This window comes from Lasiosphaeria miniovina, assembly GCF_030549165.1.
Source record: "Lasiosphaeria miniovina strain SMH2392-1A chromosome Unknown B0T26scaffold_4, whole genome shotgun sequence".
Classification (NCBI taxonomy): Eukaryota; Fungi; Ascomycota; class Sordariomycetes; order Sordariales; family Lasiosphaeriaceae; genus Lasiosphaeria; species Lasiosphaeria miniovina.
In genome coordinates this window covers 5,361,156-5,387,933 of record NW_026848223.1, presented here as the reverse complement: position 1 = coordinate 5,387,933, position 26,778 = coordinate 5,361,156, and the positions used below count along the sequence as shown (strand labels likewise).

General features: G+C 55.5%; 11 protein-coding genes across 11 annotated transcripts; 5 read left to right on the top strand and 6 right to left on the bottom strand.

The window, feature by feature from the left end:
- The first annotated feature begins 2,769 nt into the window (after positions 1-2,769).
- Positions 2,770-3,596, top strand: B0T26DRAFT_713027 (uncharacterized protein). Its single transcript, XM_060442107.1, has one exon. It carries the CDS (start codon positions 2,794-2,796, stop codon positions 3,151-3,153), a length of 360 nt encoding a protein of 119 aa, XP_060297170.1. The 5' UTR covers positions 2,770-2,793; the 3' UTR covers positions 3,154-3,596.
- A 1,767-nt stretch (positions 3,597-5,363) lies between these two features.
- On the bottom strand, positions 5,364-8,167 carry B0T26DRAFT_741375 (uncharacterized protein; the record flags this gene model as incomplete). Its single annotated transcript, XM_060443954.1, has 3 exons — positions 5,364-7,703; positions 7,778-7,893; positions 7,924-8,167. The coding sequence occupies 3 exons, from the start codon at positions 8,165-8,167 to the stop codon at positions 5,364-5,366; spliced, it is 2,700 nt and encodes an 899-aa protein (XP_060297169.1).
- A 645-nt stretch (positions 8,168-8,812) lies between these two features.
- Positions 8,813-9,642, top strand: B0T26DRAFT_645233 (uncharacterized protein; the record flags this gene model as incomplete). Its single annotated transcript, XM_060437696.1, has 3 exons — positions 8,813-8,875; positions 9,017-9,135; positions 9,252-9,642. The coding sequence occupies 3 exons, from the start codon at positions 8,813-8,815 to the stop codon at positions 9,640-9,642; spliced, it is 573 nt and encodes a 190-aa protein (XP_060297168.1).
- A 729-nt stretch (positions 9,643-10,371) lies between these two features.
- On the bottom strand, positions 10,372-10,910 carry B0T26DRAFT_647788 (ribosomal protein subunit L31; the record flags this gene model as incomplete). Its single annotated transcript, XM_060437937.1, has 3 exons — positions 10,372-10,424; positions 10,517-10,746; positions 10,861-10,910. 3 exons carry the CDS (start codon positions 10,908-10,910, stop codon positions 10,372-10,374), a joined length of 333 nt encoding a protein of 110 aa, XP_060297167.1.
- Positions 10,911-11,195: 285 nt separating this feature from the next.
- On the top strand, positions 11,196-12,445 carry B0T26DRAFT_713010 (Sedlin). The gene is made up of 2 exons (XM_060442106.1): positions 11,196-11,647; positions 11,855-12,445. The coding sequence occupies exons 1-2, from the start codon at positions 11,465-11,467 to the stop codon at positions 12,185-12,187; spliced, it is 516 nt and encodes a 171-aa protein (XP_060297166.1). The 5' UTR covers positions 11,196-11,464; the 3' UTR covers positions 12,188-12,445.
- Positions 12,406-13,873, bottom strand: B0T26DRAFT_713005 (histone-fold-containing protein). Its single transcript, XM_060442105.1, has 3 exons — positions 13,470-13,873; positions 13,080-13,217; positions 12,406-13,007 (listed from the first exon to the last, which is right to left on the bottom strand). Exons 1-3 carry the CDS (start codon positions 13,477-13,479, stop codon positions 12,844-12,846), a joined length of 312 nt encoding a protein of 103 aa, XP_060297165.1. The 5' UTR covers positions 13,480-13,873; the 3' UTR covers positions 12,406-12,843.
- Positions 13,874-14,738: 865 nt separating this feature from the next.
- On the bottom strand, positions 14,739-17,606 carry B0T26DRAFT_327892 (anaphase-promoting complex subunit-like protein). The gene is made up of 2 exons (XM_060434396.1): positions 14,981-17,606; positions 14,739-14,905 (listed from the first exon to the last, which is right to left on the bottom strand). Exons 1-2 carry the CDS (start codon positions 17,372-17,374, stop codon positions 14,831-14,833), a joined length of 2,469 nt encoding a protein of 822 aa, XP_060297164.1. The 5' UTR covers positions 17,375-17,606; the 3' UTR covers positions 14,739-14,830.
- Positions 17,607-18,229: 623 nt separating this feature from the next.
- B0T26DRAFT_327829 (DUF788 domain-containing protein) lies at positions 18,230-18,960 on the top strand. The gene has a single exon (XM_060434394.1). The coding sequence runs from the start codon at positions 18,426-18,428 to the stop codon at positions 18,909-18,911; it is 486 nt and encodes a 161-aa protein (XP_060297163.1). The 5' UTR covers positions 18,230-18,425; the 3' UTR covers positions 18,912-18,960.
- Positions 18,961-19,008: 48 nt separating this feature from the next.
- Positions 19,009-19,711, bottom strand: B0T26DRAFT_752299 (uncharacterized protein; the record flags this gene model as incomplete). Its single annotated transcript, XM_060445507.1, has 2 exons — positions 19,009-19,520; positions 19,585-19,711. 2 exons carry the CDS (start codon positions 19,709-19,711, stop codon positions 19,009-19,011), a joined length of 639 nt encoding a protein of 212 aa, XP_060297162.1.
- Positions 19,712-20,358: 647 nt separating this feature from the next.
- On the top strand, positions 20,359-21,838 carry B0T26DRAFT_327832 (uncharacterized protein). The gene is made up of 4 exons (XM_060434395.1): positions 20,359-20,609; positions 20,696-20,777; positions 20,865-21,408; positions 21,489-21,838. Exons 1-4 carry the CDS (start codon positions 20,456-20,458, stop codon positions 21,636-21,638), a joined length of 930 nt encoding a protein of 309 aa, XP_060297161.1. The 5' UTR covers positions 20,359-20,455; the 3' UTR covers positions 21,639-21,838.
- Positions 21,839-22,900: 1,062 nt separating this feature from the next.
- On the bottom strand, positions 22,901-26,643 carry B0T26DRAFT_741366 (armadillo-type protein; the record flags this gene model as incomplete). Its single annotated transcript, XM_060443953.1, has 8 exons — positions 22,901-22,985; positions 23,076-23,359; positions 23,459-23,643; positions 23,705-25,493; positions 25,600-25,726; positions 25,790-26,131; positions 26,350-26,531; positions 26,599-26,643. 8 exons carry the CDS (start codon positions 26,641-26,643, stop codon positions 22,901-22,903), a joined length of 3,039 nt encoding a protein of 1,012 aa, XP_060297160.1.
- Positions 26,644-26,778: the final 135 nt, after the last annotated feature.

Below are 26,778 nucleotides of genomic sequence, written 5' to 3'. Positions count from 1 at the left end.
AAGGAAAAGCAAGAAAATAGCTCAACCCCCCCGCCCCCTATTACCTACCAAAACAAACGCCCGGGATTGCAGCGTGCTGGGGCCTGAACAAGGTAAAATCCCTCTTGCGCGTTATTATTCCACACGGCTGAAGCACAGCCCGTGCTTGAATGGCAGGGTCCTTCTCGAAGCTGCTGGTAGCGCCGTGGAGGGAAACACGGGCATGGTTGGATAATGTAGTGCAACTAATTCCCTCGAGCCCGGAATCTGGGTCTGATTCTGATGCGCATGGAGATGGCGGACAAGTCGATAGGTACGGTACATTATTCTCGCGGTGCAGTGGTGTCAACAGTAGAAACGAAATAATGATATGGACGGAAGTGTATGGCCAGCGAACGAGTCTTCATATTTTGCAAGAACGAAAAGTAAACCGGCTCTCATTACTACTACCTATATGGTCTTGCGTGTCGTGTCGTGTAATGTGTGACGTTTCATGCCGTCACATCCTGATCCCTCTTCCTCCTGTTCTCTTTCTTCTTCGTCTCCTCGAGGTTTAATGATGATGATAAGATCTCTCTTGCTCAAACATAACAACACACACAACACAGGTCTCTGTCTACTGTGGAAATGGTCATGATAGCTCATGTCGGGACCAGCCTGTTGAAAGGCTGGGTAGCCACAAACAAATCACGTTCACACTTCCATTAATCCATCCATCCGTCAACGGACAGACAGACATCACGGCCAGAGACTCCCCGGCAACTGGGCTAGTATGCAGACGCGCAGGTAGATGATGTCGGGCAACGCCCTCGGGTAGAAAGACCGGGGCTGAGATGTGTGCGCGCACGTGTGTGTATGTGTGACTATGGCATGGTTCGATCTGGCATGCTGTGCGTGCTTTGTGCTCATGTTCGTGCTCGTGCTTGTGTAAGGATGGGGAAGAGTGTGAGGGTGGGGGAAAACGTCGTGTATTGCTATTGATTTACTTGCTCACTCTTTGTGTCCAATGTATGTGTTGTTGTTGTCCTTGTGTGTTTGTTTATCCTGCTCCGTTTTTGACCTTTCCTTTTTTCTTTTTCTGAAGATGCCATTTTTTTTCTCTTAACAAAAAAAGAAAAACAAAAGAAATCCGGGTCCGCTTACGCTGCGAGCATGCGTATTGTGTGTGTGTGTGTGTGGTGTGGGTGGGTGAGAAATTGGGGGTTAATTGAGGTCAAAGAAATAGTAGACGTGACACAGAAAGGGAACACTACTGTCAAGTTGATTTCGTAAAAGAAAAACGGAAAGTCTAAGATGAAGGAAACACACTCTCCTTTCCCCGCCCCACGCACTCTTGTGCCTCCCTCCAAATCCAGGCTATTCAGACCAACAACCAACCCCCACCCCCCCGCCAACAAACATCCCAGCACCTGCAGCCGTCTGGTCGAAATCACTCGCTCTTCACTGACGCGAAGCCTTGGGATAGAGCGGCATGGGGTCCGGAATACCCGGTCCTCCCGTCGGGGGCGCCGGGACCGGGGCAGAGAGGGGCATCTGTTGGTGCTGGTGTTGGTGTTGATGCTGCTGCGGATGCGGCATGGACGGGAAGCCGTTAGGCGACGTCAGGCCGCCCGGGTGGCTGAAAGCGGTGCGGGGAGGCATGGTCATAGTTTCGACGTAGACGTCGAAGCGCGGCGTCTTTTGCTGCTGCTGCTGCTGCTGCTGCTGCTGCTGCGAGGAGGCAGCGGCAGCAGCAGCGGCAGCAGCACCAGTAGGCGTAGACGAGCCCGACGACGACGCCGAGCAGTCGACCAGATGGTGCAGCGCGTCGCCCTGGTAGCCGCTGATGTCGTACTGCTCGCCGTCAATGGTGGCGGAGCGGACGGTGGCGCGCAGGGCCCACAGCCGGCTGGGCAGCAGCTCGTGCGGCTGCACGTTCTGGAACACGCCCGGCTGCCGGCGGATGTAGCTGACGGCTGCCTCCTGGATGCCGCTGACCGACAGCCGCGCTAGCTCCAGCGCGCGCTGCTCGCCGTGCCCGCGCCACTTGATAACCAGGCGCACGGGGTGGAGCATCTCGGTGGGCGTGGCCGCCGGCATGGGCATAGGCATAGGCATATTGAGATAGGGAGGGCTATTGGGGTTGTTGATGATGTTGTTGATATTGTTGCTGTTGTTGTTGTTGTTGTTGTTATACTTGGGCCGCTCCGGCTTGGCAAGAACGGGCCCTCCCTGAGCAGGAGAGTGATCTGACGGAGGGCCCCTGGGCTGGGGCGGCGCCGTCTGCCCAGCGAGCGGCTGTATGTACTTGAACCCCGGAATGTGCGAGGCAGGTTGCGGGGCGAACGGCCCGCCCTGCCAGCCCATCGGAGGTGGCGACGCGTTCTGCCAGCCTGGGGGAGGCGGTGGAGGCGGACCGCGGCCGCGGGGGAATCTGAAGCGCGGCGGGCTCGGCAGAGGGCCGGTGCCGGGGGCGGCGGCAGCACCCACGTCGTCGTCTAATTCTTCCTCCGAGTCATTGAAGCACGAGGGGCACTGAGACGACGACTGGGACGGTGACTGAGACGGCGACCTCGACCTAAACCGCGACGGGGACTCTGAGCGTGACCGCCGCGCCGCCTTGGACTTGGCCGAGTCATTCTTGGCCGACTTGGACTTCTTCTTCTTTGCAGCACTCCTGGAGCTGCGTTTCGATGGCCGCCGAGCAGCCGAGCTAACCGAGACGGTCTCGTCGTCGGACAGCGACTCGCACGCCGAGCCGGCCTCCTCGGACATGGTCACGGTGGACGTGGCCGACCCCGAGAAGACGGACTCGTTGTCGCTGCCGCCTTCACGATGGTCGGCGTCTTCGCCATCCTCACCGCCGTCGTCGTCCACGGCATTGTGGCCCGCCGGCGCCTTGGCAGCCCGCTTCTTAAGGATGGGGACAAACTCGAACCCGTTGGTGGCAATGTAGTTCTGGACGGCTTCGGCCGACTTGACATGGAGCGCCTGCACTGCCTCGGAGGCGTTTGCGCCCGTCTCGGACAGGAGCGCCTCCCGCTGGCCATCTTCGGCCCTCAACACCACGGCCTTGTAGTTGCCGAGGGGCTCCTTGGCAATGACCAAGGAGAGGACGGCATCCGGACGGCTGAAGAACCTGCAGTTCTCTGTGTAGACAAAAAGGGACCATCAGCCACGAGACGGGTCACATGAGAGGGAGATCGGCAGCCGGTGAGGGGGCCAGCCAGTGGGAGAGGGCAATATCTATGCAGCTTGCTGGCCGCACGTCAGCCACAGAGCGCCACTCACCAATCGTCTGAGAACGCAGGTCCAGGGGGGAGCCCGAGGTCACTGGAGCCATTTTGGACCGGTGGGTAGCTAGTAGCAAGATATTTGGAGCCAGGTCGAGACGGAAGACGGAAACTATCATTTGCTGTTGGACATCCGACCCTCGTATACGAGAAGAGCAGGCTTCGGCTTTCCCCTTTTCCTCTCGGCGAGTGTTTTGAGTCAGGGGGAGGGGAAGAGAAGCCTACTTATACGCTGCCGGCGCGACTTTTCGGACGGTGATTCAGGCAACAGGACTCAGACAGAAATAGAGAGTGATCACCGTTTTCTTTTTTTTTTTTTCCTTTTTTTGGGGGCACGGATAGGGGGGGGGGGGGGGGGGGTCAAAGAGAAAAAACGGGGCCGACGCGTCAATAGCAAGTAGGAAAAAAGTGAGGCGGACGCAACATGCAAGGTGAGCTGCCCACGTCGCCAGAGGTGGCTACGTTTGGCGAGCTGACGGCGGAGCGATGGGGGGGAAAGGGTCCAAACGGTGAAGGACACGGCCAAACACACGACGATGCCCGTTCCGGCACGCGCGCGGACGGGTGCGTGTGTGTGTTGATGATGCTTTGATGCTGATGACAGTGCCCGTTTTGTCGAATGCGGAGTTCCCCCACTGGGAAAGACAAACAACAGCGGCCGCGGGTGGGTGCACCACATCACATCACCAGCGAGGTGGTGGTATGGTGCGTGCCCATAGTGTGAGGGAGAGCACGCGGGTGAGGGTGAAGGGGGTGTGTGTCTACTGTAAAAGATCAAGAGAAGAGAGCCCAGAGCCAGAGCGCGCAGGACCTGTTCCGCAGAATCATGGCAACATGCAACTTGTTAGCCACGGCGAGGTAGCTATAATACTGGTATATGCAGTTTGCCATGCCACCGGCTCCGGACGTCGCACGCCGATATGGTCTGGCGACTTGCTTTGAGAGGAGCGGCAGCGTAGCGTAAGGTAGGCAGGCAGCATGTCCTGGCCACCTCAGCGTCCGTCTTCTTGCAAGTTGCACATCCAACTCAACCCACGGGCATATGAGATTCCACGGAAACCGTGGTAGCATGTTGCACGACGGTGAGACGCATCTTGACCGGCAGTGGCGCTATACGTCCATCAAATAGGTACATAAATAGTGTAGTTTAGGCCGTAGGTCCGGAAGCCTAGATTGGGACCGGAGGGGCTGGCTAGCCTGGCCTGGCCTGGGGCAATGGGGCGAGGCAACAAGGCACTATTTGTGCGCCCTGAGAAAAGAAAAAAAAGAAAAGAAACGCGCGGGTGAAAGGGTTCGGCGTGCAGCAGTAGACCACTAACAGACGTGATGTGACGGCAATAGCCGTCGCTGCAAATGGGGCTCCGACCACTGGTTGGTTGGGCCTAAATGGTTGACTTTGGTAGGTAGCTGAGGGGGAATGGAAAAGACCAAAAGTGAAAAAAAAAAATTGTAATTCTCATTCGAGAAATCGCCGAGGCCTGACTAGGAAACCGAACACGGACTGTATTTGCCACCTACCTACAGACCTAGGTAGGTAGGTACTTGGTTTGCACCACGTGTATACGGCGACAACAGCAGTCGACTGAGACGTGCTTTAACTCGGTCTGCCAGAAAATGAGGGCACGGAAAAGAAAAGAAAAGGGGGGAGCCCGGCCGTAGTACTGTTGTTGTGGTCGGGTTGACAAGCAAATTAACTCACATCGGGCTACCGTCAGGAGCAGCAGCAGAAGCAGCAGCGCAGAAGCAACAGCGCAGAAGCAGCAGCAGTATGCGCCCATCCAGTTTTCCTGTTCGTCTGCCCTTATCGGGGTCCAACCCGGCATCTCTGATCTTCTTCCTGCAACAGGTCACTGGATTGATGTCCTGTCCTGGCGAGAATGAACGCGGACCACACCGTCGCAACAGGGCTGTAGTGCGACGGCAAATCCCTTCGAGCTCCTCACTACCTTCTTTCCAGCCTGCCGGGGGACGGGCAACAGCAAGCACACACGGTGGGCTGTTGGTGCATGTGCATCCTTCCGCCTTCAGGACAAGACTTTTTGTATTTCCATTCACTATCTAGGCCCCGACGTGGCCGTACTGTACTTGAACACAAGGGGAGGGGATGGGGGCCTATCCGAGCGTCAGTCTCTCAAGGCGGGATTTTACTGCGTCCACCAGTGCTGTCTCGCGCTCGAGCAGGCCCATCACCTGCGCAACCTTGGCCTTGCGAATATCCGCCGGGATCTTTAGACTGAGGGCAGGGGGCCCAGCCGTGTCGTCCCCGGTCCCGTCCCCGCTGCCTTTCTTCTGCAGCTGTTCCACCTGGGTAAACAAGGCGTCTCGGAGAGACTCAATCTCCTCGAATCGTTTCCACGGCTGCTTCGTCCTCGAGGGCGACGACGGCTGGTCCGCCTCCGCATCGGCTCCCAAGATGCTGCTCTCGAGCGACCGCACCTCCTCCATCCATGCCTTCTCCTTGTCGCTGAGCTCGCGGCTCGTGGCCCTCCCCAGTTTCCTCCGGAGCTTCTCCATTCTCTTGCTGAGCTCTTCCTGCCTGCGCTGCGCTTCCCGCAGCCGCACCTTGATGAGCATGTTGTCCGAGACCAGCTCGTCATCGTCTGCCGAGTCGTATCCCGCGATGGTCTCGATGCGCTGTCTCACCTCGTTTGCCTTGCCAATCTGTTCCCTCAGATCGAACTGTAGCGCCTGGCACTTGCGGAACAGCTCGGCCACCGCCTTGTTGAGCTCAAACACCTCTGAACTAACGAGGCGGTGCCCTTCCGTGAAGACCTCGAGCGTCGCCAGCGAGAGACGGACTTCTTGCTGCACCAGCGGGCGCCTCTTGCCAGTCTTGAGGTGATCCAACCAAGTAGGGAGGCCGCTGCCGTGGTCAAGAGCCTCTGACGGGTGGAAAAGCGGCCGGGGCTCCCATACGGTCAGTGGCTGTGACGGCTCCCGTTGCTCGAGGAGTAGCTGGGCAGGCTCTTGAGGGCCCGAGCCAGCGTCGAGCTCGGGGACATCAAAGAACAGGGCAACAGGGTCGTGGTAGGTTGCCGACAGCACAAAGTAGCCGAGATCAGGATCCCTCATGGCCGTGGCTGCGGCAAGCACGTGTTGGCCACGTTGCTGCGTGTAGATGCGCTCCCTCTCCGACCCCTGTCCTTTCACCAGCAGATCGATGCGGAACTCAGCCCCCGCCTCGGATTCGCTCTGGAGCTCGCTCTCAAGCCGGAATACCCAGGGCGCGAGGGAAACATAGGTAATGCCAGCGGCGTGCGTGACGTAGAAAGCATAGCGCGACGTGATGTCTTCGCTGAACATGGGCCAGCCGTCGGGGTTTACTTCGGCAGGCTTGACTGTGTCAAACGTCTGGAATGTGAGCAGCGACTGCTGCTTGGGCGCCGGCGTAAACAATCGGGACCTCGTCTTGTTTCGAGGCGGGAGCCACTGGGCCTGGACTCCGTCAATATCGAGACAGATCTTGACCTGCCCGCTCGTGGAGAGGAGGCAGACGACCGAGAGCGACAGGCCGTCTTGGTCGTAGCCGCCGACGTCCAGCTCATCCTCTTCACCAAACATTAAATCGATCGTGTTGATCTTCTCTCCAATCACAAATATGTCCTTCAGCTCGACCTCCTCGTCTCCCTCGTCGTCTGGGTTGAGGTCGAACTGGAAGGGGCCCTGCAGCCTCGGGACCAGACCTGGCCGGGAGGGGCGCGTATAGACCTCGACCAAGGGCTCCCCGAAAGCACCCTCGACCAGCTTCGGATCCTGGTTGTCGAGGTCCGACATCCACTCGAGCTGCTGCTGAGCCAGAACCTTGGTGTCTTGGGGAACTTGGGGGTCGTCTTCGGTAGCTGCCACTTTGGCAACTATGGAGACGGAGAGAGACGGGATCAGGGTGGGAGGCGGGGCCCAGCTCTGGGGCAGCAGGGGGCAGAGCGCGTATATGTCGCCGCCGACCATGGCGATCCATAGAGTCATGGAGGACCAGCCGCCTGACCCGCGGCCAGGAAAGCACGCGGCGGCAACTTCCATGTCGAACGAATCGGGCGAGAAGGCCTTGTTGGTGGTCGACGTAGACGCACTAAAGTCCTGGTCCAGATAGGTTCCGTCGGCCAGTCTCTTCAGGTCAATGGCAAGCGACGGCGAATCAAACGACCAGCGGTCAGTTGTCGACAGCTCCCAGACTCGCACCACGGCGTCCTGCGTGACCGTCACCAGCGACGAGCCGTTCACGCCTAGGGGGTGCCATAATGCCGACGCAACCGCTGAGCGCGAGGTTACGTGCGTCGTCGGCCCCAGCGTCCAGAACTTTGGCTTGAAGGGTGCGGAATCTTTGGTGTGCAGGTGAGAAGAGTCGGGCAGCATGCAGATGTGTACGGTATGCGACGTAAGCACGGCGAGCAGGTCCTCCTGCGGGCTGATGATCAGCTCGCGGATGTCGTCGGCGACGGGCGTTTTCAGAGTCTGCAGCGAGTCGCGTGTTCAGTCAAGCACGTTGGGGTAAGGTAGGTAGGGAGGCAGGAACGGAGCGCACGTACTCGATAGCCTTCAGCAAGCCCGCCTGGATGGCCATTCCCACTAGTGGCTTCCTCGTCGTAAATCTCAAACGAGCCGTCCGAGTCCTCTCTCTTAATGCGCACTCCAGCAGCGCCACCTGCAGCACCCGCAGCAGCAGTGCCGCTACGTGAATGCTGCGATTCCCAGGATTCTTTGAGATGGGCGAGGTCGCCCCAACGAATCTGCTTGCCCACGGCCACAAAGATCTCGGTCCCACGCTTCGCAATGGTCCGCCGTGGGCCTAGCTTGGCCTTTCTGGAGTATGCGAGCGAGGCAGGGAGCTTGATGTCGTCGATCGACGGCTCGAACAGCTTATGAGCCGGAGCTGGCTCATTGAGCCAGCTCGGCGCAAAGCTTTTGATCCTCGGCATCTAGATCTGGGCGCGATATTACCAGACAGTGTTTGCGACGGGGGAATGTTATTGTGGTTTGCAAGGGGGAGAATAAAGATGCCACAGCAAATAATTAATTGTAAAAGGGTTTGGGGGGTGTGAGGTGCGCTGCTGCAAAGAATGTCGCATTAGATCCCAAAGCTTCTTTCAGGGATGCTTTGGGTGAGTGAGCTCTTATGGCACTTTTTGGCTCCCGTTGCCTGGGAGAAAGAAGCCTGGAGTGGTTGGGCACGCCGCCCGGTTTAGCGCGCTCAGCCTCGCCAAACTCGCCGGGCAGTTGGCAGTTCCCAGGCGGCGTTGTACTTGGGTTTAGGGCGGGCGAGCTACCAGGTCGCGCTAAATAAATTTCGTTTCAGCCGCCGCGCTGGAGCGCCTCCAGCCTCAAGACTGGACACAACGCGACTTCAAATCCACACCACGGCTCACGTCACACCCAAATTGGCAGCCGTTGCAGTGCTGAGTGCACACCTGTAAGGAATCCCTTTTCGTGCATTCGCATTCGCGCCCGCGACGGACCCACCCTGACTACTTCTCTGAACATTGCAACAACCTCGAACCCGTCTAACTTGCAGAGCTTCCTTTGTCGCCCATCTTTCTTATTGGACGCACTCACATTTCTACACCATGAGAGGGGACCGAAGCACCGTGGATCGGCTCGACAAGCCTAGCGCCTACTTTAGCAACCGAGTAAGATTGCCTCGTCTGTTTCAAAGACGGCGATTTCGCCCCCACAACCGCCCGCCCGCCGCATCCCATGGGATATCTGGAGGAAGCTACATAAAGACGGACAGAACAATGCTAACCTTTGACTTCCGTACTGCCGTTTAGAAACAACGCCGGCGACCCGAGAGGGACCACCGTGATGGAGACGAAGATACTAATACACAGCCGGAGCCGCTAGCAGAGGACCCGCTCAAGGATGCGACAACGCTCTATGTCGGGAACCTGTAAGTCATGCGAATCCGTGCCACACCACCCTCCGACAGCCTTTTATGGGCTAGGGGGCAGGCAAAACTGTCCAAAGACTCACGTGTGGTTTTGCGTGCCCCTTGCTGCTTGACAGGTCATTCTACACGACGGAAGAGCAGGTATACGAGCTCTTCTCCAAGTGCGGCGAGATCAAGCGCCTGGTGATGGGCCTTGACCGCTTCAACAAGACGCCGTGCGGGTTCTGCTTCGTCGAGTACTACACGCACCAGGACGCCCTGGACTGCATGAAGTACATTGGCGGCACCAAGCTGGACGAGCGCATCATCCGCACCGACTTGGACCCGGGTTTCGAAGAGGGCCGGCAGTACGGACGCGGAAAGTCGGGAGGCCAGGTGCGGGACGAGTACCGCGAAGACTACGACGAGGGCCGCGGCGGCATCGGCAGAGCGATACAGCAAGCCGAGCGGCTCAAGGATGCGGAACGCGGCGGAGATCGCGAGGCCGAATATGGGCGGTTGAGATAGGAGTCGACCCGACAACGGCAGGAGGAATATTCCAAATCCACTTTACGCAAGTGTTTGGAACGTGTTCGACAACCTGGCGAGAGCCTGGGAGATAATCAGGCTCAGCGGCGTAGCGAAAGCCGGGGGTATGGGGAAACCTCGGAGTTGTATAAGTACGAGGGACAGCAATCTGAAGAAGGGCCGCATGTCAAGAGGGGACCAGAGGGTGATTCTTACCGGTCGGCGCACGAAGGTTATCGTGATCATCGACACTACGAGAGACAGCAGACCGAGGAAGAGCTAGATGCGGATAGAAAACCGAAGTATGATTCTTACCGGTCGGCGCACGAAGGCTATCGTGACTATTCAGACGATGAGGAGCGCAAACTGGATTGATCTGAGGTAGGGTTTTACTATGGGAAATCGAAAAATACTATCAGTGGAAACGTGAGTTCAGGTCATGGTTTCTTCATTAGCTCTTCATTGGAAGGATCCGTTCAGCAATGCACTCTCCGTTGCAAGACCATGGTGAAATGTGTTGAATGTGCATGTACATGAGAACTCTTGGTCGCTGCTATGAGTATGTATGTCGATAATGTGTCTGCTTGGTGGTTCAAGAATGCTGAAATAACTATTGCGTAGCAGCACACATGTGGCCATGATCATCACCAAGAAACGCCATTTATCCCATTCGTTATGATACAGGAAGAATATACATTGAAAAGCCATCCGCCGCCGCCAACTGCCAATTTAGTAGCCGGGCGGGTTGAGTCTCTGCGAAACTCTGGTCCACTTGGGGACCTCTGTAGAGAAGAAAGGGGTGTCGCGTCAGTAAACAAACTACCAGTAGAGTATCCAACAGAGAGCAAATCCAAATCCAAAAAAAAAGACATACTGTGGATGCCCTTGCGGTATCTCTTCGCTTTCCGGTCGAAAATGGTGTACTTGTCTTTCGGCAGCATCTCGGCCTCGGTGGGCATCTCGGCCTTCCACAGCTCCAGGGCCTTGAGCGTCTCGCCCTTCTTCGCCAGGGCGGTGTCGAGCGTGGCGATGACGCTGTCGACGGCCTTTAACCGCTTGCGTTGCCGCGCCTTCTGGAACTTGGACAGCCGCCAGGGGATCTTCCTGGAATAATGAGAACCAAAGGTCAGCCAGCCATTTCTTTGCTCCAATGTCGTCACGGTCGCGGTCATGGCTAGCTAGCCAGCTTCGGGATTTGCGCGCCGGGTGCCAAATTACCATAGAAGACCCCCGCTGAGGGGATTCGTCATCCTGAAGGCCCCAAACATAGTTCCTGTCGGTGTTATGGGGGGAGTCGAACGGCTTGGGTCGGCCGGTGGAGGTTTCGTTCGTCGTCGAAAGATGAACACGCCCGTAGCCAGCTCTTCCGACGCTAGAAAAATCGCGGCTGCTAACTTTAGTAGAGCCGCAAAGCCAATGACAAGCGCGGCCGGCCTTCGTTAGTGGGGCCGACGGGCCCATGCTGCCCGCAGCCTGGGGTTGCAGCGCTAGCGCGTGTTACGTTATTCATGTTTTTAGTGGAAGTTGGGATGGGGCACTAATTAGTGCTCATGCTCATAACGCCGTTGAACAACCATCCCATATCTATCTACCTGCCTTTGCGATGGCAAGCTCGCCGCCTCGCCTGATCAACAACCAACACCATGCGTGATGCAAGCCGGCGGCGATATTCCAGTAACAAGAGCAGACGGACCAGACTACAGATGATTGACCGGTAAACAAACGGGCACGACATTCACCACCATCAACCAACACCAACCAACACGACACACAAAACAGCCCCCCTCCCCCCAATATCACGCCGCACGAAAGCCTCCACACCATGAGCTATTACTTCGCCATCATCGGCACGCAGGACAATCCGCTGTTCGAGTATGAGTTTGGCACCAGCAAGCAGGGCGGCGACGGCCAGGCCCACTTTAACGACCAAGCGCGCCATCTAAACCAGTTTGTGCTGCACAGCAGCTTGGACATTGTGGAGGAGGTGCAGTGGACAAACGGGCAGCTGTACGTTGTTGATCTTGTCCCTGTTCCTATTCTCTGGCCCCCTGACCCCTCGCCCACTCGACACGGTCTGAGGAGTCTGCGGCGGGCTGCCAATATCCTCCCTATTCACAGCAGCATGCACGAGTGGGATGGATCTTGTCACTTGAGAAGCAAAGCAAAGCACCAAGACCCTAGCCCAGACCATCACTAACTCCCCATCCCACACAGCTACCTCAAAGCCATCGACAAGTTTTTCAACAATTACATATCGTGCTTCATCACAGGGAGCAACGTGAAGCTGCTGCTGCTGCACCAGCCGCCGTCGTCGCCAGGGGGCGGCGCGTCGGGGCTGGGGGCTGCGGCGTCGACGCGCAGCTCAACGTCCATCGCGGCCAACCCGACGAGCCCGCAGACGGAGGAGGCCGTGAAGAACTTCTTCACCGAGGCGTATGAGAACTACGTCAAGGCCACCATGAGCCCCTTCTACCGGGCCAACATGGAGATACGCAACCCCGTCTTCCGGGCTCGCGTGGTGGCGGCTGGGCGTAAGTATCTATAGCGACATTTATTATTTGGGATGAGGAGACAGGGCCGATGAACGGCAGGCCAAGGCTATGCACTGTCGTGCAAATACAGATCTAGAAGTTAACAATAAACATAACAACGCACGAGATACTTCTTGAAACATTATGAAAAAGGCACCAGTGGGGGAGTGCCCAGCTGACCAAGATGTGCATATATCACAAGTCATAAGAATGGTTCACAAAGACACTATGATTTCTTTCAGATCAATATATTGTTTATCATGTCGGGTGCACTACCCTTCCCAATGTTGCTGTACTGTGTGGAAAAACGCCCTATGGTTATAACCCCAGAACGCCATTCTGCCCATCAATAAAAAAACCAGAAAATCAAAACGTGATGTTACTGCTTCCCCAATCCATCATGCCTTTCGCGAACATCTCCGCTCCTCAACAAGACAACGCTTCCTCCCCAATGCTGGACTATTGTCGACTGCTAGCCCAAGTTTCCATGAGGCAACCGCCCACTACCTTGATACCAAAGGCAAGGTACCAAAGGAATGTATGAATGGCTGTGCAGAGTTGAAGAGCTGTGTTCGTTGACCGATCCAAGTCCCTAGTTCTCCTAGAGCACGAAATAGAGTAGATCGGCGAATTGTCCTTCTGCGCGCACTCGTAAGAGAACGGGACACGCTTAACCGCCGAAGCCGTAGAGGGTGCGGCCCTGGCGCTTGAGGGCGTAGACGACGTCGAGCGACGTGACAGTCTTGCGCTTGGCGTGCTCAGTGTAGGTGACAGCGTCACGGATGACGCCCTCAAGGAAGGACTTGAGCACTCCACGGGTCTCCTCGTAGATCACTAAAAGGGAAGACATGTTAGTGGATTGAAAGATGATTTAATGTCAAGGAGTTCGGTTGGTTATTAACGTACTGGCTGAAATACGCTTGACACCGCCACGGCGGGCCAGACGACGGATGGCCGGCTTGGTGATTCCCTGGATATTGTCACGCAGAATCTTGCGATGACGCTTGGCGCCGCCCTTTCCGAGACCCTTGCCACCCTTTCCGCCTATTGAGAGAAGACACGTCAGCAACATGAACTTGAATGGACACAAAATGTTGATGGCGATGCACGACCCCCCAAGTGCCTGTCCAGTCTGGGAGACGCGAGGTGCAAAGCGACGCGACGCGTCCAATCACTAGCGGACGCGGCGTGAATCGCTGACCTCGCGAAACCCAAAACAAGCGACCGGCAATAGAGCGACGAGAGGTGCGCACCAACAGCGGCGGCGGCGACATCAAGAAAAGAATGCAAACTTACGTCCAGTCATGTTGGTGGAGGTAGTGAGTTAATGTAGAAATGTTTGGCTTGATGGAAGACTTGTCGTGGTAGATAAATCGATGTGGGAAATTGATGCTGGTGATAGGCGACAAGATGCACGCAATTGGTAAAAAGCGAGGTGTTTTAGGAAAGGTAGCGGATCGCGGGGGGCAGGTTGGTTTTAAATAGGTGGGAAAGGGCAGGCGTGCAGGCAGCCGGATCAGAGAGGCGCGTGCGTTGCTGATTTAGGAAGAGGAAGGCACTAGTCTAGTTTTGGGGGGAGGGGTCTAGGTGGTGCGTGCGTTTGTGGTAATTCGGTGTTTCTTAAAATGTGTTGCCTATTGCACGGATTTTAGGGGGTCGAAAAGCTGTCTTTAATGCGCTGCCAAAAGCGCGCTTTCCCCCGTGTCTGTTTGTTTTTTTCTACTGCGGACCGGCCGGGCACATTTTTTTTGGGGGGGGGGGGGGGGGGGCCCGAGCTTCCCGACCGAGCTTTTGCCGACCTCGAATTTCTGTCCAATCAGAAATCGGTAAGGCTGATCTCTCCCACCTGTTTTAATTTGGAGGCCAGGACAAACGCGACTGCACCGTCCTGGCAAGAGCAACTTTCGGAGGAGGTTCTGGGAGGAGCGAGGTTCTTGGGGCACTATATGTAGCCAAACGCCCCAGAGCCACACTCGGATCGTGTGTTCCAGATCACCGACACAACGTCCACATAATTTGAAGTGTACTGAGTATCGGCTGCAAGGTCAAAATATCACACACGCGCCTGACATTAATGAACCACTTCGGGCCCAGAGTCCGCCGTATAACTAGTTCATTGTCTTAACGGAGCTATTTGACGCTGACCAGGTGCTCTTCAGTTGCAAACAAGATTTTGTGCCAACCTGGCCGTGTCATTGAGTCCCCATCCCTCTTGGCGGCGAGAGGACGCTGAACTTCTTTCAATGGAGTCCCATACTATACACAGTAGTCTCGTCCAATGCGATGTTGAGGTAGGCATACAAAAAACCACCAGCTCCTCTTTTAAGACAAATACACAAGAACGCACCGATACCCCATTCCTCTCCCAAAGGAGGAAGAAAAAACGCCTTTGCCATGCAATATGATGTGTCGACACTGCAGTGAACCTCAAATCGCCTATCCCTTGGGAGCATGAGGTCCCAAGAAGCCCCATACAACGCGCTATCGGCGAGCAAACCGGGATAAATATTCAGGACTCCTCCCACCAGTCAATAACACCACTCACCGAGACTACGAACCGCCGCATATCTCATCAAACACACCGTGAAAGTGATCTTTCCTGTATAGAGGCCCGTGTCGCATTCCAAGCATCGTCGTCAATAATAAATCATGGAGTATCAATGCATCATGGAGTCATCCAAGCCATCGTCGTCTTCCAAACTCTCTATCTCCTGCTTGATTTGTGTGCTCGCCTTGGAAAGTTAGCCACCGGCTAGGGTTGCCAAGGAGGGTGGGTTGATATGCGATACACAGAGCCGCAGACATACCTTGGGGTCTAGACTGAGCGCGATTGTGAAGTGGCGAACTGCCGACTTCTTGTCGCGAAGTGCCTTGGCCAGCTTCCCCAAGAGGAAGTGAACCCAAGGGCTATCTGGAGCAAGGTCCTTCATAATCATTAGTTCGTTCTGCGCGGCTTGTAACTGCCCAGTGTGCAGGAGTGCCCGGGCTTTCCTCATCCGGAAGTCGGGGGCGCGGGGGGCTAGCTCGACGGCTTTCGTGAAGTAGGGGATCGCCTGAACAATCTGCTTCTGGAGTTGCAGCACTGTCCCCATGCAGCATATCAGGACCGCGTGCATCGGGTGTATTAACAACGCGGCGTGGTAGTGACTTAGTGCTTTGTCGAAATTCCCAAGTTTCTCATAGACCTTTCCAATGCCGTAATAAGCGTTATAATGTCGCTTGTCCGCCGAGATTGCGTGGCGATATGACATGAGAGCCTTGTCGTACTCCTCGTTGACCACATGCTCATGTCCCTGCAGGGTGTATGCATATGCAAACTTGGGATGCAGCTGGATTGCCCGCTTGAAGCAGCGCAAGGCCTGCTCGTGGTCTGATGCCAAAGACCACGCGTTTCCTAGCGCACACCAGGCCTGTGGTGAGTCCCATACATCATCGATTAGCTCATGAGCCAAAAACGAGAGATCGGTTTCCTTCCTCAGATGCCACAGAATAGTGGAGTAGACTTCCATGTCCTCGTGACGGGTTGGAGCCAGGATACGAAGGCGCCTGAAGAACTTCTCGGCTTCCGCATAGTTTGCCTGCTCATAGTGCGCCCTTCCCATCTGGGCGAGCACCCATGGCGTATCCTGATGATTGCGGGTAAGTGAGGTGTAGCTGTTCAGGGCCTCTTGGCACTGGAATTGCGACGAGAGGAGATACCCGGATGCCAGCTTCTTTAAGAGTTCTAGGATCCACCTTAGCGCTTCGTCAACCTTGACTGATTCGGACTCTACCGGCTTGGGCGGTAGAGCGTGCACGGGAGGCGGCTCTCTCGCACGCGGAGCATCGACTTGGTCGATATCCATGTTGCTCTCCTCCATTGGCTTCCGGTTGCCGCTGACTACCCTTCCAACGCTGGCTCCGCTAGAACCTGGACGCATGATCCGCGATATCGGGGGCCTAGCCTTCTTGAGCTCACGGGTCGCCGGCATGCCAATCGTTGGGGGTGCCAAGTTTGTCTTCGAGGCCGCTGACCTTGGGAAGACGTTGAGCCTCGCACTCCTCCTCGGCTCGTCGCCATTTACCGGTCGACCGTGCACAGGGTGTCCTGATGCTGTCCGTTTCCCCCCTGTGGCGGCTAGAGAGAAGGCTGGCCCCCTTGTCGTCGAGTCGGAAAGATCCCCAGCCTGCTCTTGGCCCTTTTCTCTCTTCCTGGAATTCAAGCGATAGCTCATCTTAGGCGGCGCTTCCGGGAATCCGGAGTCGACCGGCTGAGCCGTCCGCGTTTTTCGGGCCGGAGCCTGCGGCGGCTCGTGGGCGTAAGCAAGACGAGGTATCTGAGCATCGGGCGCTACAGCAGCGGGGCCGGTGGGAGTTTCCATCCCATCTGGCCCAGGCCTCTGGCCCTGGTGCGTAGGGTATCTCGACTGCGCTGCCACAATTTTCGACATCAGGTCATTCTCACCAGGCTCAGCGAAAACCAAGTTTTTGCTAGAGACATCCTGAAACGCCGTAGGCCGGAGGTGCTCGAATGGGTCCGACTCGTTGCTGACAGGCTGAAGACCTATCCCTATTTTCTTCGTGAGGCGTTCGGGATGATTAGGAGCAAGGGACCCATTCGGCTCGAGCGTTATCGCGCTTGGCTCATGGTCGAAGTTGCGCGCAAATGATTCGCTGGCCTTGAATATTATGGGAACTCTAACGCTCACCCCCATGTCGCAGAGACTAGTAAAGGCATCCCACATGAAAGGGTTGGCTTTAAGCGCGTCCTCGAAGCATGTCACGGCCTTCTTCTTGTCGTCATAGGCTCGGTAGAGCTTTCCCAGCAGGCAGCTAGCCGCAGACGAATCCGGGTAGGGCGTCCTGGCCGAAGATGTATGCTTTCCGATGCTACACCTGGCAGCCCACAGTCCCCTCGTCTTTTCCAGTGCTGCTATCCCTTCTTTGTACCGCTCCAAGTCCAAGCACGCCTGGGCGAAGACATAAGCGCAGCCGTGGTGCAACCCCCGGTATGCAGACGGCTTGCTTGCCTCATATGCGGACCGAGAATCACCGAGCTGGAAGTGACAGAGAGCGAGGAGAAAGGCAGACTCGGGAGTGCGGGGGTCGTGGGCGTGAAGGCGTTCAGCGAAGAAAAGGGCATTCTCGCAGGCCAAGTTGTCGAGGTGGTAGTAGATGGCCTGCCTCAGCAGCCCAGAGACGGTTGCACTGTTCGGGGCCATCTTGGAAGCTAGCGTAGTCGCCAAGACCCCAGACCGGGCAGTCGAAGTGGTATCGCGAGTGCTACCGGCTGGGCCGATCCATGGGATCGTCGGACGTCACGACAGAGTTCAACTGCGGTCCTTATTCAGAATCGAATCCTTGAGAGTTCCACCCTAGCGGCGGGAATAGCCTCTCGGGCGCGTTCGCAGCCGGCAGTAGAGGCTAGACGGACGTAGGCGAAGTGAGGGGTGATGTTGGAGGGCGGCGTCGCAAAGAGATGGTCGATGCAGCTGCTGAATTAAGATAAAAAATTATCGGCGAATGGGGCACGCGCCTAGCACCTATCGAATGTCGTGAAGCAAATTCAAGAGGATTTTCCCCCCTAACCGAGTCGCCGTGGGTCGGACGCTGACAAAGGCAGCTACACTTGGTGAGAAGGACAAGAAAAACAGAGGGGAAGCAAAACAACCCAAGCCTCCGAGGCATGCGATGGAGACCAAAGGGGCTGGAAAGTCAAATTCCCGTATTGTACATGCTTCCAGGCGGAAGTAAAAATGAATTAAAAAAGAAGCAGCGACAAATGATAGCGGCAGCCGATGTCAAACGCAATTCCAGCCCCGGATTTCTGGCCAAAGGTTGCCTCCTTTTGCGTAGGCTCGACGGGAAACTGCGAAGGCGTCAGTGCGCGGCGTCTGTCTTCTCTTTCGCGCTTGCCCGCTGTTTGTCTTCGCGATGTGTTGTGGTGGGTGCTGCAGCGGCGAATTGATTGGCTACGCGTTGCCAGTCGCCCTTGCGCTTGCGCCTGCCGAGCAACCCAATTGTTCAGCCTCCCTAACGCCCCACCCCACCCACCGCCGTTCGGTGTGCAACGACAAATCAGCACAGTCCACTGACCGACTGCACTCCGTAGCTTAATCGGTACATTACATTACGAACTTGCCGTATCTAACCCGTCGCATCACCAATCGGTACATCGGACAACCTTGCGAGACCACAGGCACAGCACTCGACAGACAAGTTGAACCACAGTATTCTTGATTTCATCTAGGGCTCTTTCTTCTGCTCGCCCACATGGCTCAGAAAGCGCGTAAGGACCAAGCCAGGTCCAATGCGGCAGCGCTCAACAACCTCCACATCGGAGCGCTGGCCGTCAATGTCTCATTCCTGCTCTGGCACTCCTTCTTCAGGTCTCGCTCGCTGCTCGCCTGGTTCATCTTCTCGCTCCCGAGCTTATTGTGCCAACTTGCACTGGAAAGAACGGGACGCCCCAGCTATGATGCGGCCACCAAAACGCTAAAATCGTCGGGCGAGGACCTGGCTGCCCCTGGTCTGACTGAGTACATGTTCGACGTCGTCTGGGTCACCTGGGCCACCACGATTCTTGTGGCTTTCCTGGGCAACTGGGCATGGCTGGTCTGGGCCGTGGTGCCGACCTATGGCGCCTACAAAGGCTACGGAATGCTGGGCGCCGCCAAGCAGATGGCCCAGATGGGCGCCGGCGCCGGCGCCGAGGGTGCTGCCCCGGCCAGCAACCGCCGACAGCGACGAACTGCATAGGTTCGCCAACTGCACACTACTACCCGTACTACCCGCGGTATTTTAGCTGTCTCTGGGCCGGCTTTGCCCTGCGTGGTCCAGTCTATTGCCGCCGTCTTTACTGCAGTCTATGCCACTCCCTCTCCTTCGTCCATTCCTCAATCACGGCCGCGTCGACATCCTTCACCAAGACGTGAACATGCTCGAGAGCGCGCACACTCTGCAGCGCCACCCAGTTCTTAAACCACATGACACGCTCCTCGCCTCCAGGGCCGAGTCTATCTACAAAGAAGCGTTTTACAAAGTCAGCCACCAGCTTCCTGCTTTCGGGAGTCATGTCGCCGGCTCCGGAAGCGGTCGGGATTGCGGTCCGGGTCCAAACGACGATGTGGACAATGCCTGGAACGAACCCGTAGGGCCAGTCATTGAGGAGAACGCGGTAGTCGGACGGGTCCGCGAACTGGGTCTCAGACACGGGCGAGAACGGCGGCGACCCCCAGGCCTTTGGCAGGCGGTGGGCTAGGAGGTAGTTGGTCATGTTGCCGTACTCGGCTTTAATTTCGGCAGTCCATTTCATGTAGCGCCGAAGATCGGACGGCTTCCGCTTGAGCACAGAGAGGTTATTTTTTTCTAGCATCATGTTAGCGGCAACGCTGCAAACCAAGTAAAGCAATCTGGACATGTGGCATCATACGAATGATGGAGCGCAAATCTTCCCAGGTGTGGTACGCATACTCGTCGTCGGTTTGCGAGAGCACCCATTTGTCGACATCGGTCAAAGGAAAAGGAGAATCCTCGACCACAGCCGAATTATCCCCCATAACTTCAGGACCTGTGTTCCCGCTGAGAGACTAGTCGAGGGAGGTTATCCCGGACACCAAGGTCGGTCTGGACACTTGGGGGGTGTATAAACTTTGGCTAAGGGGTCGGCTGCTGCAAGTCGGCGGTCTGACAGGGCTGAGGCAGGCTGTGGCGTCAAAAGTCAAAATGCTGGGTCTCCAACCTGTGGTTACACTCATGCAAAATTGAGTTCTGCAAGTAGGTTGACATCTAGGATCCCTTGTGTAGGTATCGGGTGCTGTGTAAGCAAGCACGTTGATGAGGGTATTCTCGGGTCCCAAAGACGGAAGGAAGGAGGGTTCGAGTGCAACTGCCGTGCCGTTGTTCGGAGCTTTTTCGCCTTTTCGGGCGGCAGGAGCCCCCTCCAAACCCCCCCGCACACCCAGGCAAGCCCACCCACAGAGGCCTGTAGCTAGAGTTACACCGCCTCAAGCCGCACTAGAATCCGCCCCTGCCCCGAGTAAAACCTGAAGCTCTCCAAATTTGGCTAAACCGAGCTCCGTCGCGGTCCGCGGCAGAATCCAAATCGTGCCAGCCCGCAGCAAAATCGGCCCATCCCGGTCCTCCCAGCTCCGGTTCTTTTCTTTTCTCTACCCCCCGAAGCTAGTGACGACCGTGCATGCGCCCGCCGCCCGAAGGAACCTTCGACAAGTTTAATTTCGGCGAGAGCACAGAACTCACTGGTGATAGTTTCGTGCCAGTCAAGCGACAAGCTAAAATAGAAAATGTCTGAACCACTACTTTCGCGAAAGTATTTCGACGCCGTCTACATCCCCGCCGGCCTACTAGTCTTTGGGACCATCATCGTTAGGAAGGAATGGACAGGCTATGCCGCGTTGCTCGCCATTCTCTTGAGCGCCATCAAATTCTGGAGAATCGGTATGTTTTCATTTCCACAGCGCCTCCCTGACAGAGGAAGAGACAACAAGAGAGAGCAGAAAGCTGACCGAGCTGCCTCCTTACAGTACCCAAGAAGGTCCTCAACCCTGAAACCTTCAAGGAGTTTGAGCTCAAGGAAAAGACCGTCATCTCGCACAATGTTGCCATGTATGTCATTACCACAAGACCGCCTAACCTCCTCCCGAGCCATTCGGCGCATAGAACCCCTAACTAAATACTAACCCGTCAACATAGCTACCGCTTCGCCCTGCCCTCTCCCACCGCGATTCTCGGCCTGCCCATCGGACAGCACATTTCGATCGGGGCGGCGATCGATCAGCCTGACGGTTCGAGCAAGGATATTGTGCGGTCGTACACGCCCATCAGCGGCGACCACCAGCCGGGCCACTTTGACCTCCTGATCAAGTCGTACCCGACGGGCAACATCAGCCGGCACATGGCTGGACTGGCGGTGGGGCAGACGATCCGCGTGAAGGGACCCAAGGGAGCCTTTGTGTACACGCCCAACATGGTGCGCCACTTCGGAATGATCGCCGGTGGTACCGGCATCACGCCCATGCTGCAGGTCGTGCGCGCCATCATTCGCGGTCGCAAGGCTGGCGATACCACCCAAGTCGACCTCATCTTCGCCAACGTCACCCCCCAGGATATCCTGCTCAAGGAGGACCTCGACGCTCTCGCTGCCGAGGACAAGGGTTTCCGCGTCCACTACGTCCTCGACAAGCCCCCTGCCGACTGGACTGGCGGCGTCGGTTACGTCACTGCTGACATGATTACCGTCAGTTTTCCCCCCAACTTCAGAATCATATGTAAGCTACATCTGGCGCAACTGCTGACTTGTCTCGTCTCTCGTTTTAGAAATGGCTTCCCAAGCCTGCCGACGATGTCAAGATTCTGCTTTGCGGCCCGCCTCCCATGATCAGCGGGTTGAAGAAGACGACTGAGAGCCTGGGCTACCAGAAGGCCCGGCCTGTGAGCAAGTTGCAGGACCAGGTCTTTGCCTTTTAAATTAGGCAACGCATCGGCGTAGTATAGGAGGCGGAAAGGGGGAGGGTAAGAACCCAAATGAGATACACCTCTCCTAGGAATGGAAGGATAAGGGGGCATTAGGCTGTTGTCCCCTATCCTTTTATCGTTATCCCGCTAATACCTGTCAATAATGCACATCTTAATCTCATCACCACCAAAACAGCGATATAGGGTTTCTTGGATTGAGTATAAGTAGACAAAGGTTTTAGATGTACTCAGACCTAGATGCGTGCGATGTAAGCTGGCTCTTGGGCACAATAGGGATTGAATAACCCACATGTCACAAGTTCTGTCCGCGACCAGATGCGCTCTTCGCCGTGACAACCGCGCCCCCTTTGCTAAATGAGAAATGAGAACCTATATTGTGCCACCAAACAATTAGCCTTCCCTTCAGCCCGTGCTTGTTAATCTCTATAGGTACTTACCTATATAAGCAGATGACCAGTCTTGTTTTTATTTCCCATCTACTCGGCGTACCGTGTATTTTGAAACAAAATGCAAAGATTGTTTCTTCTGAAAGCGGTCTTCCAAAGCATGCCCCTACGTTTCGTTTACATCATGGAAACCATTTCCTAGGTTGAGCAAATGTATTCCATTTTGAGCCAGAGAGATCAAATCGGAGCAAATGCGAAAACAAAGCCCCGAACTCAGTTTCATAACCGAACTCATCCATATGTACTAATAGGTGATATTGCAGTGATATTACTATCCCGTTGCTCAATGGGTGGGTTTCCTTTTTTCCTACAGAAGATGAGCACTATTCCGCCTGCTTCGCCTCGCCTCGCCCTACTCTTCCTTCCTTCCAGCATCTATAATAAACAGAAGAAAGAAACAAAAAGACAAGATCCAACCCCAACTCTGGTGGGATTATTGTAATGAAGTTTGCCATGCCACGCTATGCCATTCATTTATCAACCATACCGTGCCATGCCATGCCATGAAATTCTCCTCCATGCTGGTGGGTATGTATGTATGTATGTGTGTGTGTGTGTGTGTGTGTGCGTGTCCTAATGCTCTGCCTTCTGGTTACCAAATGCCGCCACACACACACATACGGTGTGCATGTAATTTTGCTTTCCCCCTTTTTTGATTACAAACAACCTTGATTGATCCAAACCAAACCTGTAACGTACTCGAGTATCAACAAAAGAAAAATGAAAGACAGAAAAAAAGCCATGGATTTGAATCATGTCCCCAAGAAAAAAACCCGGCCGCTCTCTCTCTCTCTCTCCACTCTTCTCTCAAGAAACATAAGCAAAGTTGGAGCCCCGGCACGAAAGCCAGAACTCGCGCACGACCTGGTTTGTCGATCTCGCGCCTCGGAGCCTAAAGAGTGCCCGCCGACGTGGTTAGCTAGGTACCCGGCCATTCAAAGACTCATGGCCTATCTACGAAGAAGGGGGGATAATAACTCACCCAACAATCTTCTTAAGAAACAGCATCTTATCCTCGGCCGTGACCTGGATGCTTGGGAAAGACTCGTGGAACAGCGCCTGCTGAAGCCAGGCTTGGGCGCGGGGGTGATTGCTGATAAGCTTCTTTAGGGGCTCGGTGAGGCGGTCGATTTCGCTGCGGGCGGCGTTGCCGCCAATGTTTTGGACGAGCGTCAGCGCGATGAGCGGGCCGAGGTGGTTCGTGGCCCCGGAAATGGTGGCCTGCAGCGACGGGTTATCGTCGCTTTTGAGAGCAATGAAGCTGGACTATACCATGCAGAAGTTAGATAGGATATCATTATGCGTAGAGATTCTGTGATTTCGTTTGCTTGGTAGGGACAAAAAGGAGACGGAGGGAAAATTTACCCAGAACTCAGCCGCGGCGCTTTTAGGGAGTGGCTCCTTTCCGTTGAGAACCTTGAGCGAGAACATGAAGAAAAACTCCAGCATCTGCGAGGGCTGCAGCTGGAAGAGAACCTCGGGGTAGCGCGCCATGACCTTTTCGACCAAGCCGATGCCGTTCTGGCAAATCTCGGCGTCGTCTTCGGGCTCTGTGCAGAGAAGTTAAAACTTTGTCAGGTGGAAGAGAGAAGTGCAGCACTTGAGACGTACCTGGAAGCGCCTTCAGTATGGAGATGACCCATGGAAGCAGGCGGGCGAGGTGGTTCGGCACAAACAGCTTGGGCCCGCTGTAAAGCGACCCGACAAACGAGCAGACCGTGCTGAGAAGAGTGCCCACGCGTGGTGTCTTGAATGTTTGCTGAACAAGGTAGTCCGTCACCACGTCGGGCGGCAACACGAAAGGCCCAGGTTCAGTCTCGGAGAAGCCTGCCCGAAGAATGTTGCAAATTATTTCTATCATCTCTCCACTGGTGCTGAAGTTCCGCTGGACCTCGATGATCACACCCATAATGTCTGCCTGTATGCTCGCGAGCTTTGCCCCTATCCGCTTGGGGGGGGGATCATGGTCTAGATCTACCGGGTGCTCTTTGACGTCCTGCATGCCTCTACCAACATTGGCGAGACAGCGGAGAGATCTAAGAGCGATCTGAAGAGAAACCTCATCGGCAGAGGGCGTAACTTGCGGGTTTGGCGGATCTACTCCCCTGAGAATATTAGGGTCGGATAGGTTTAGTAACCCCGGGTGTGCTTTCAAGCGCACGGCGAGGTCAAGATCGTTCTTGAGCAGGACGTAGAGATCGTTGAATGTTTCCAGTCTCTGGTTCTCATCCGGTATGGCCTGCATTATGGACGCGATTGCCAGGATAATTCTTTCCTCCACAAGTGAGTCAAGAACCTGGCCATTGCGGATTACCTGGTAATGTCTGAGAAATGCACCAGCTTCCCCGGTGAGGATTGAGCGGCAAGAAGAGCACAGGGTGGAAATGGACCGGGCTGAGGGCGATCCGAGAACAGGGTCTCCCACAGCGGCAAAGAGCAAGTTGAGAGCATGGGGAAGGTACTCGGCATGCCGTTCAAAGTACTCACAATACCTCTCTATCAACGACAGTCCAGTCTGGCGAAGTCGGAGAGGCACCGAGCCATGGGCTTCGCCAAGTAGCTCAAAGAAGGACAAATCAAATATCTTGCTCAGCTCAAAATCATACTTGGGGTTGTCCGAAAGACAGTCGGAAAGCGATCCTAAGCAGAAAGCCGAGGCTTCGACTTCGGCCCATGCCTGAGCAGCAACGGACTGCAGAAACAAGTCGGCGAAAAAGGAAACAAGACTAGAGGCATTCAGAGTGAATATGGACTGCAGCATGTCGGCAACATCCTTGCGGCCATCACTAAAACCGACACGCTCAGACGAGTCCCATTCTGTAAATGTCTCGGCTGGGGGGAACTGGATCTTGCGCCAGCAGTTCATGACAATGGCCTTCAGGTGCTGATCGGCGTAGGGTTTCCAAGACTTTGTTTCTTCCTCGTCCGAGAAGGTGTTGTCGATCATGGTCTCGACAAATGTGCTCCAAAATTCGAGGGCGGGCACGAATATGGCGTCGTCGCTCACGACGTAGCCGTCGGCGGCGAGAAGCCCACTAAGCTTCTCAAGAAACCTTTGGGAGCGGTCATCAGGGCTCGTCATCAGATCCTGTACCTTGGCGTCTCCGTATGCTAGCATTAACAGACCAAAAGAAATGCCCTCCTCTTCGTGGTTTCCGTGAATGGTTCGGTTGTAATGCTCTGCCGCCCACGGGCTGTCGAACAGGGAGGCTAGGGCACCGTAGTGGGACTCAGTCAAGAAGCTTGAGTAGTTAGAAAGAACGTCACTGAATAGTTCTGCAGTGGGCTGGAAAAGCTCCTGATCTGCGAAGCAATTCATTGCCGGGTCGACAAGTTCCCGGAGCGGCGTTATCAGGACGTCCGTGTTAGACGGAACGCGCTGGGCATACAAAATCCAAGCCTTTATTCCCGGTCAGCCAGTGTTCCTCGTCAAGAGTATTCTTCGCTGCCGGTGTTTGTTTTTACTCGGCGGAAAATGGTCGCTAGGGGTGGCGGTTCAGGCATACCTGAAAGCAATTCAGCGCATCATCTTGTATCTTCGGCCCAGGAGTGTTCAGCGGCTGAGAGAAACTACGGGCGAGAAGGTATGCTACATCAGATGCGTTCTTGACAAGCCGGTCGTGAACAATTGCACTAGGGGTTGTTAGTATCTGCGTCAACATCTGTAGTTGTAAGCTCAAGGGGAACCTCTCTTACAATTTAGGCGAGTTCATGTCTATTTTCCCGACTTCTTCAACGAGCGAGGTTGCGAACCAGATGGCGGCTTTGAGCTGCTGGGGACTGAGCTTTGCAACGAGCTCGCTTGTAGGCAGAGCGTCGTCCAGCCCGTCGACTGAGACACCGCGGCCAAGATCTAGACAGTGGACATAATGGCGGACACAGTTGGGCCACAGGTGGGAGAAGTGGATGAAGTATGTGACTAGAGCTGAGCTGAGCTTCTTGGTCACGAAGGCACTCGTGCCATCGGCCAGTGACTGAAGGACCCATCCCACGATGTTCTCGATGAGACCCTTGGCATCGTCCTCGGACAGCTCAGCACTGAGTTTTTAGTATTTTGATTGCAGGTTAGTGTCGAATTTTGGAATTCAGATACAAAAAAGGGGGTTTAATTTGTAAGGCGGCTTTCATCTCATCCATGGCCGGCTCGGTTCCCACCAAGAGACACAGAGACGCAGTGTGAGCCAGCCATGGGGCTTTACATCTGCCAAATTGGGGAATGATTTCCAGGAAACAAAATACATTGTACTTGTACGTACCTGTCTCGGTTGAGCTTGACGATCAGCGTCAAGGCAGCATAGAATCTGACGTTTTCATCGCGGCTCGCGATCAAGCTGGAGGCGAGCTGCCACCCCTGGGGCGATTTCTGCAGCCGCTGCAAAACCTCCTGTATTTTGGAGATGGTCTCGGGAGAGTTTCGCGAATACAGCGCTCGGATCAACTGTGAGCAAGAGTTAGTGGGAACAGAACAGAAAGCTTCCACTGCCCTGTGTTCGTTATGGACTGACCGCTTCCACCTCGGTGAGACTCGACGGCAAGGGCAGCTGTTCCATGGTGAGGTCGGCACGGTTATGAGGTGCATTCCGGTTCCGGTAACTACGGTAGGTGAGAGGGCTGCTGCAATACCATCGACGTTTTATAAATGTCGATTTAATGATGGTTTGACGTCGGGGTTGGGTGAGCCCAGT

Coding starts and splice junctions, on each gene's coding strand:
- B0T26DRAFT_713027 (XM_060442107.1), top strand. CDS start 2,794: ATGGTCGGCGTCTTCGCCATCCTCACCGCCGTCGTCGTCCACGGCATT.
- B0T26DRAFT_713010 (XM_060442106.1), top strand. CDS start 11,465: ATGAGCTATTACTTCGCCATCATCGGCACGCAGGACAATCCGCTGTTC. Junction 11,648..11,854: donor TGCAGTGGACAAACGGGCAG/CTGTACGTTGTT, acceptor CCCATCCCACAC/AGCTACCTCAAAGCCATCGA.
- B0T26DRAFT_713005 (XM_060442105.1), bottom strand. Junction 13,008..13,079: donor TGTCAAGCGTATTTCAGCCA/GTACGTTAATAA, acceptor CTTCCCTTTTAG/TGATCTACGAGGAGACCCGT.
- B0T26DRAFT_327892 (XM_060434396.1), bottom strand. CDS start 17,374: ATGGCCCCGAACAGTGCAACCGTCTCTGGGCTGCTGAGGCAGGCCATC. Junction 14,906..14,980: donor CGCTCAGTCTAGACCCCAAG/GTATGTCTGCGG, acceptor TAACTTTCCAAG/GCGAGCACACAAATCAAGCA.
- B0T26DRAFT_327829 (XM_060434394.1), top strand. CDS start 18,426: ATGGCTCAGAAAGCGCGTAAGGACCAAGCCAGGTCCAATGCGGCAGCG.
- B0T26DRAFT_327832 (XM_060434395.1), top strand. CDS start 20,456: ATGTCTGAACCACTACTTTCGCGAAAGTATTTCGACGCCGTCTACATC. Junction 20,610..20,695: donor CATCAAATTCTGGAGAATCG/GTATGTTTTCAT, acceptor GCCTCCTTACAG/TACCCAAGAAGGTCCTCAAC. Junction 21,409..21,488: donor TCACTGCTGACATGATTACC/GTCAGTTTTCCC, acceptor CTCTCGTTTTAG/AAATGGCTTCCCAAGCCTGC.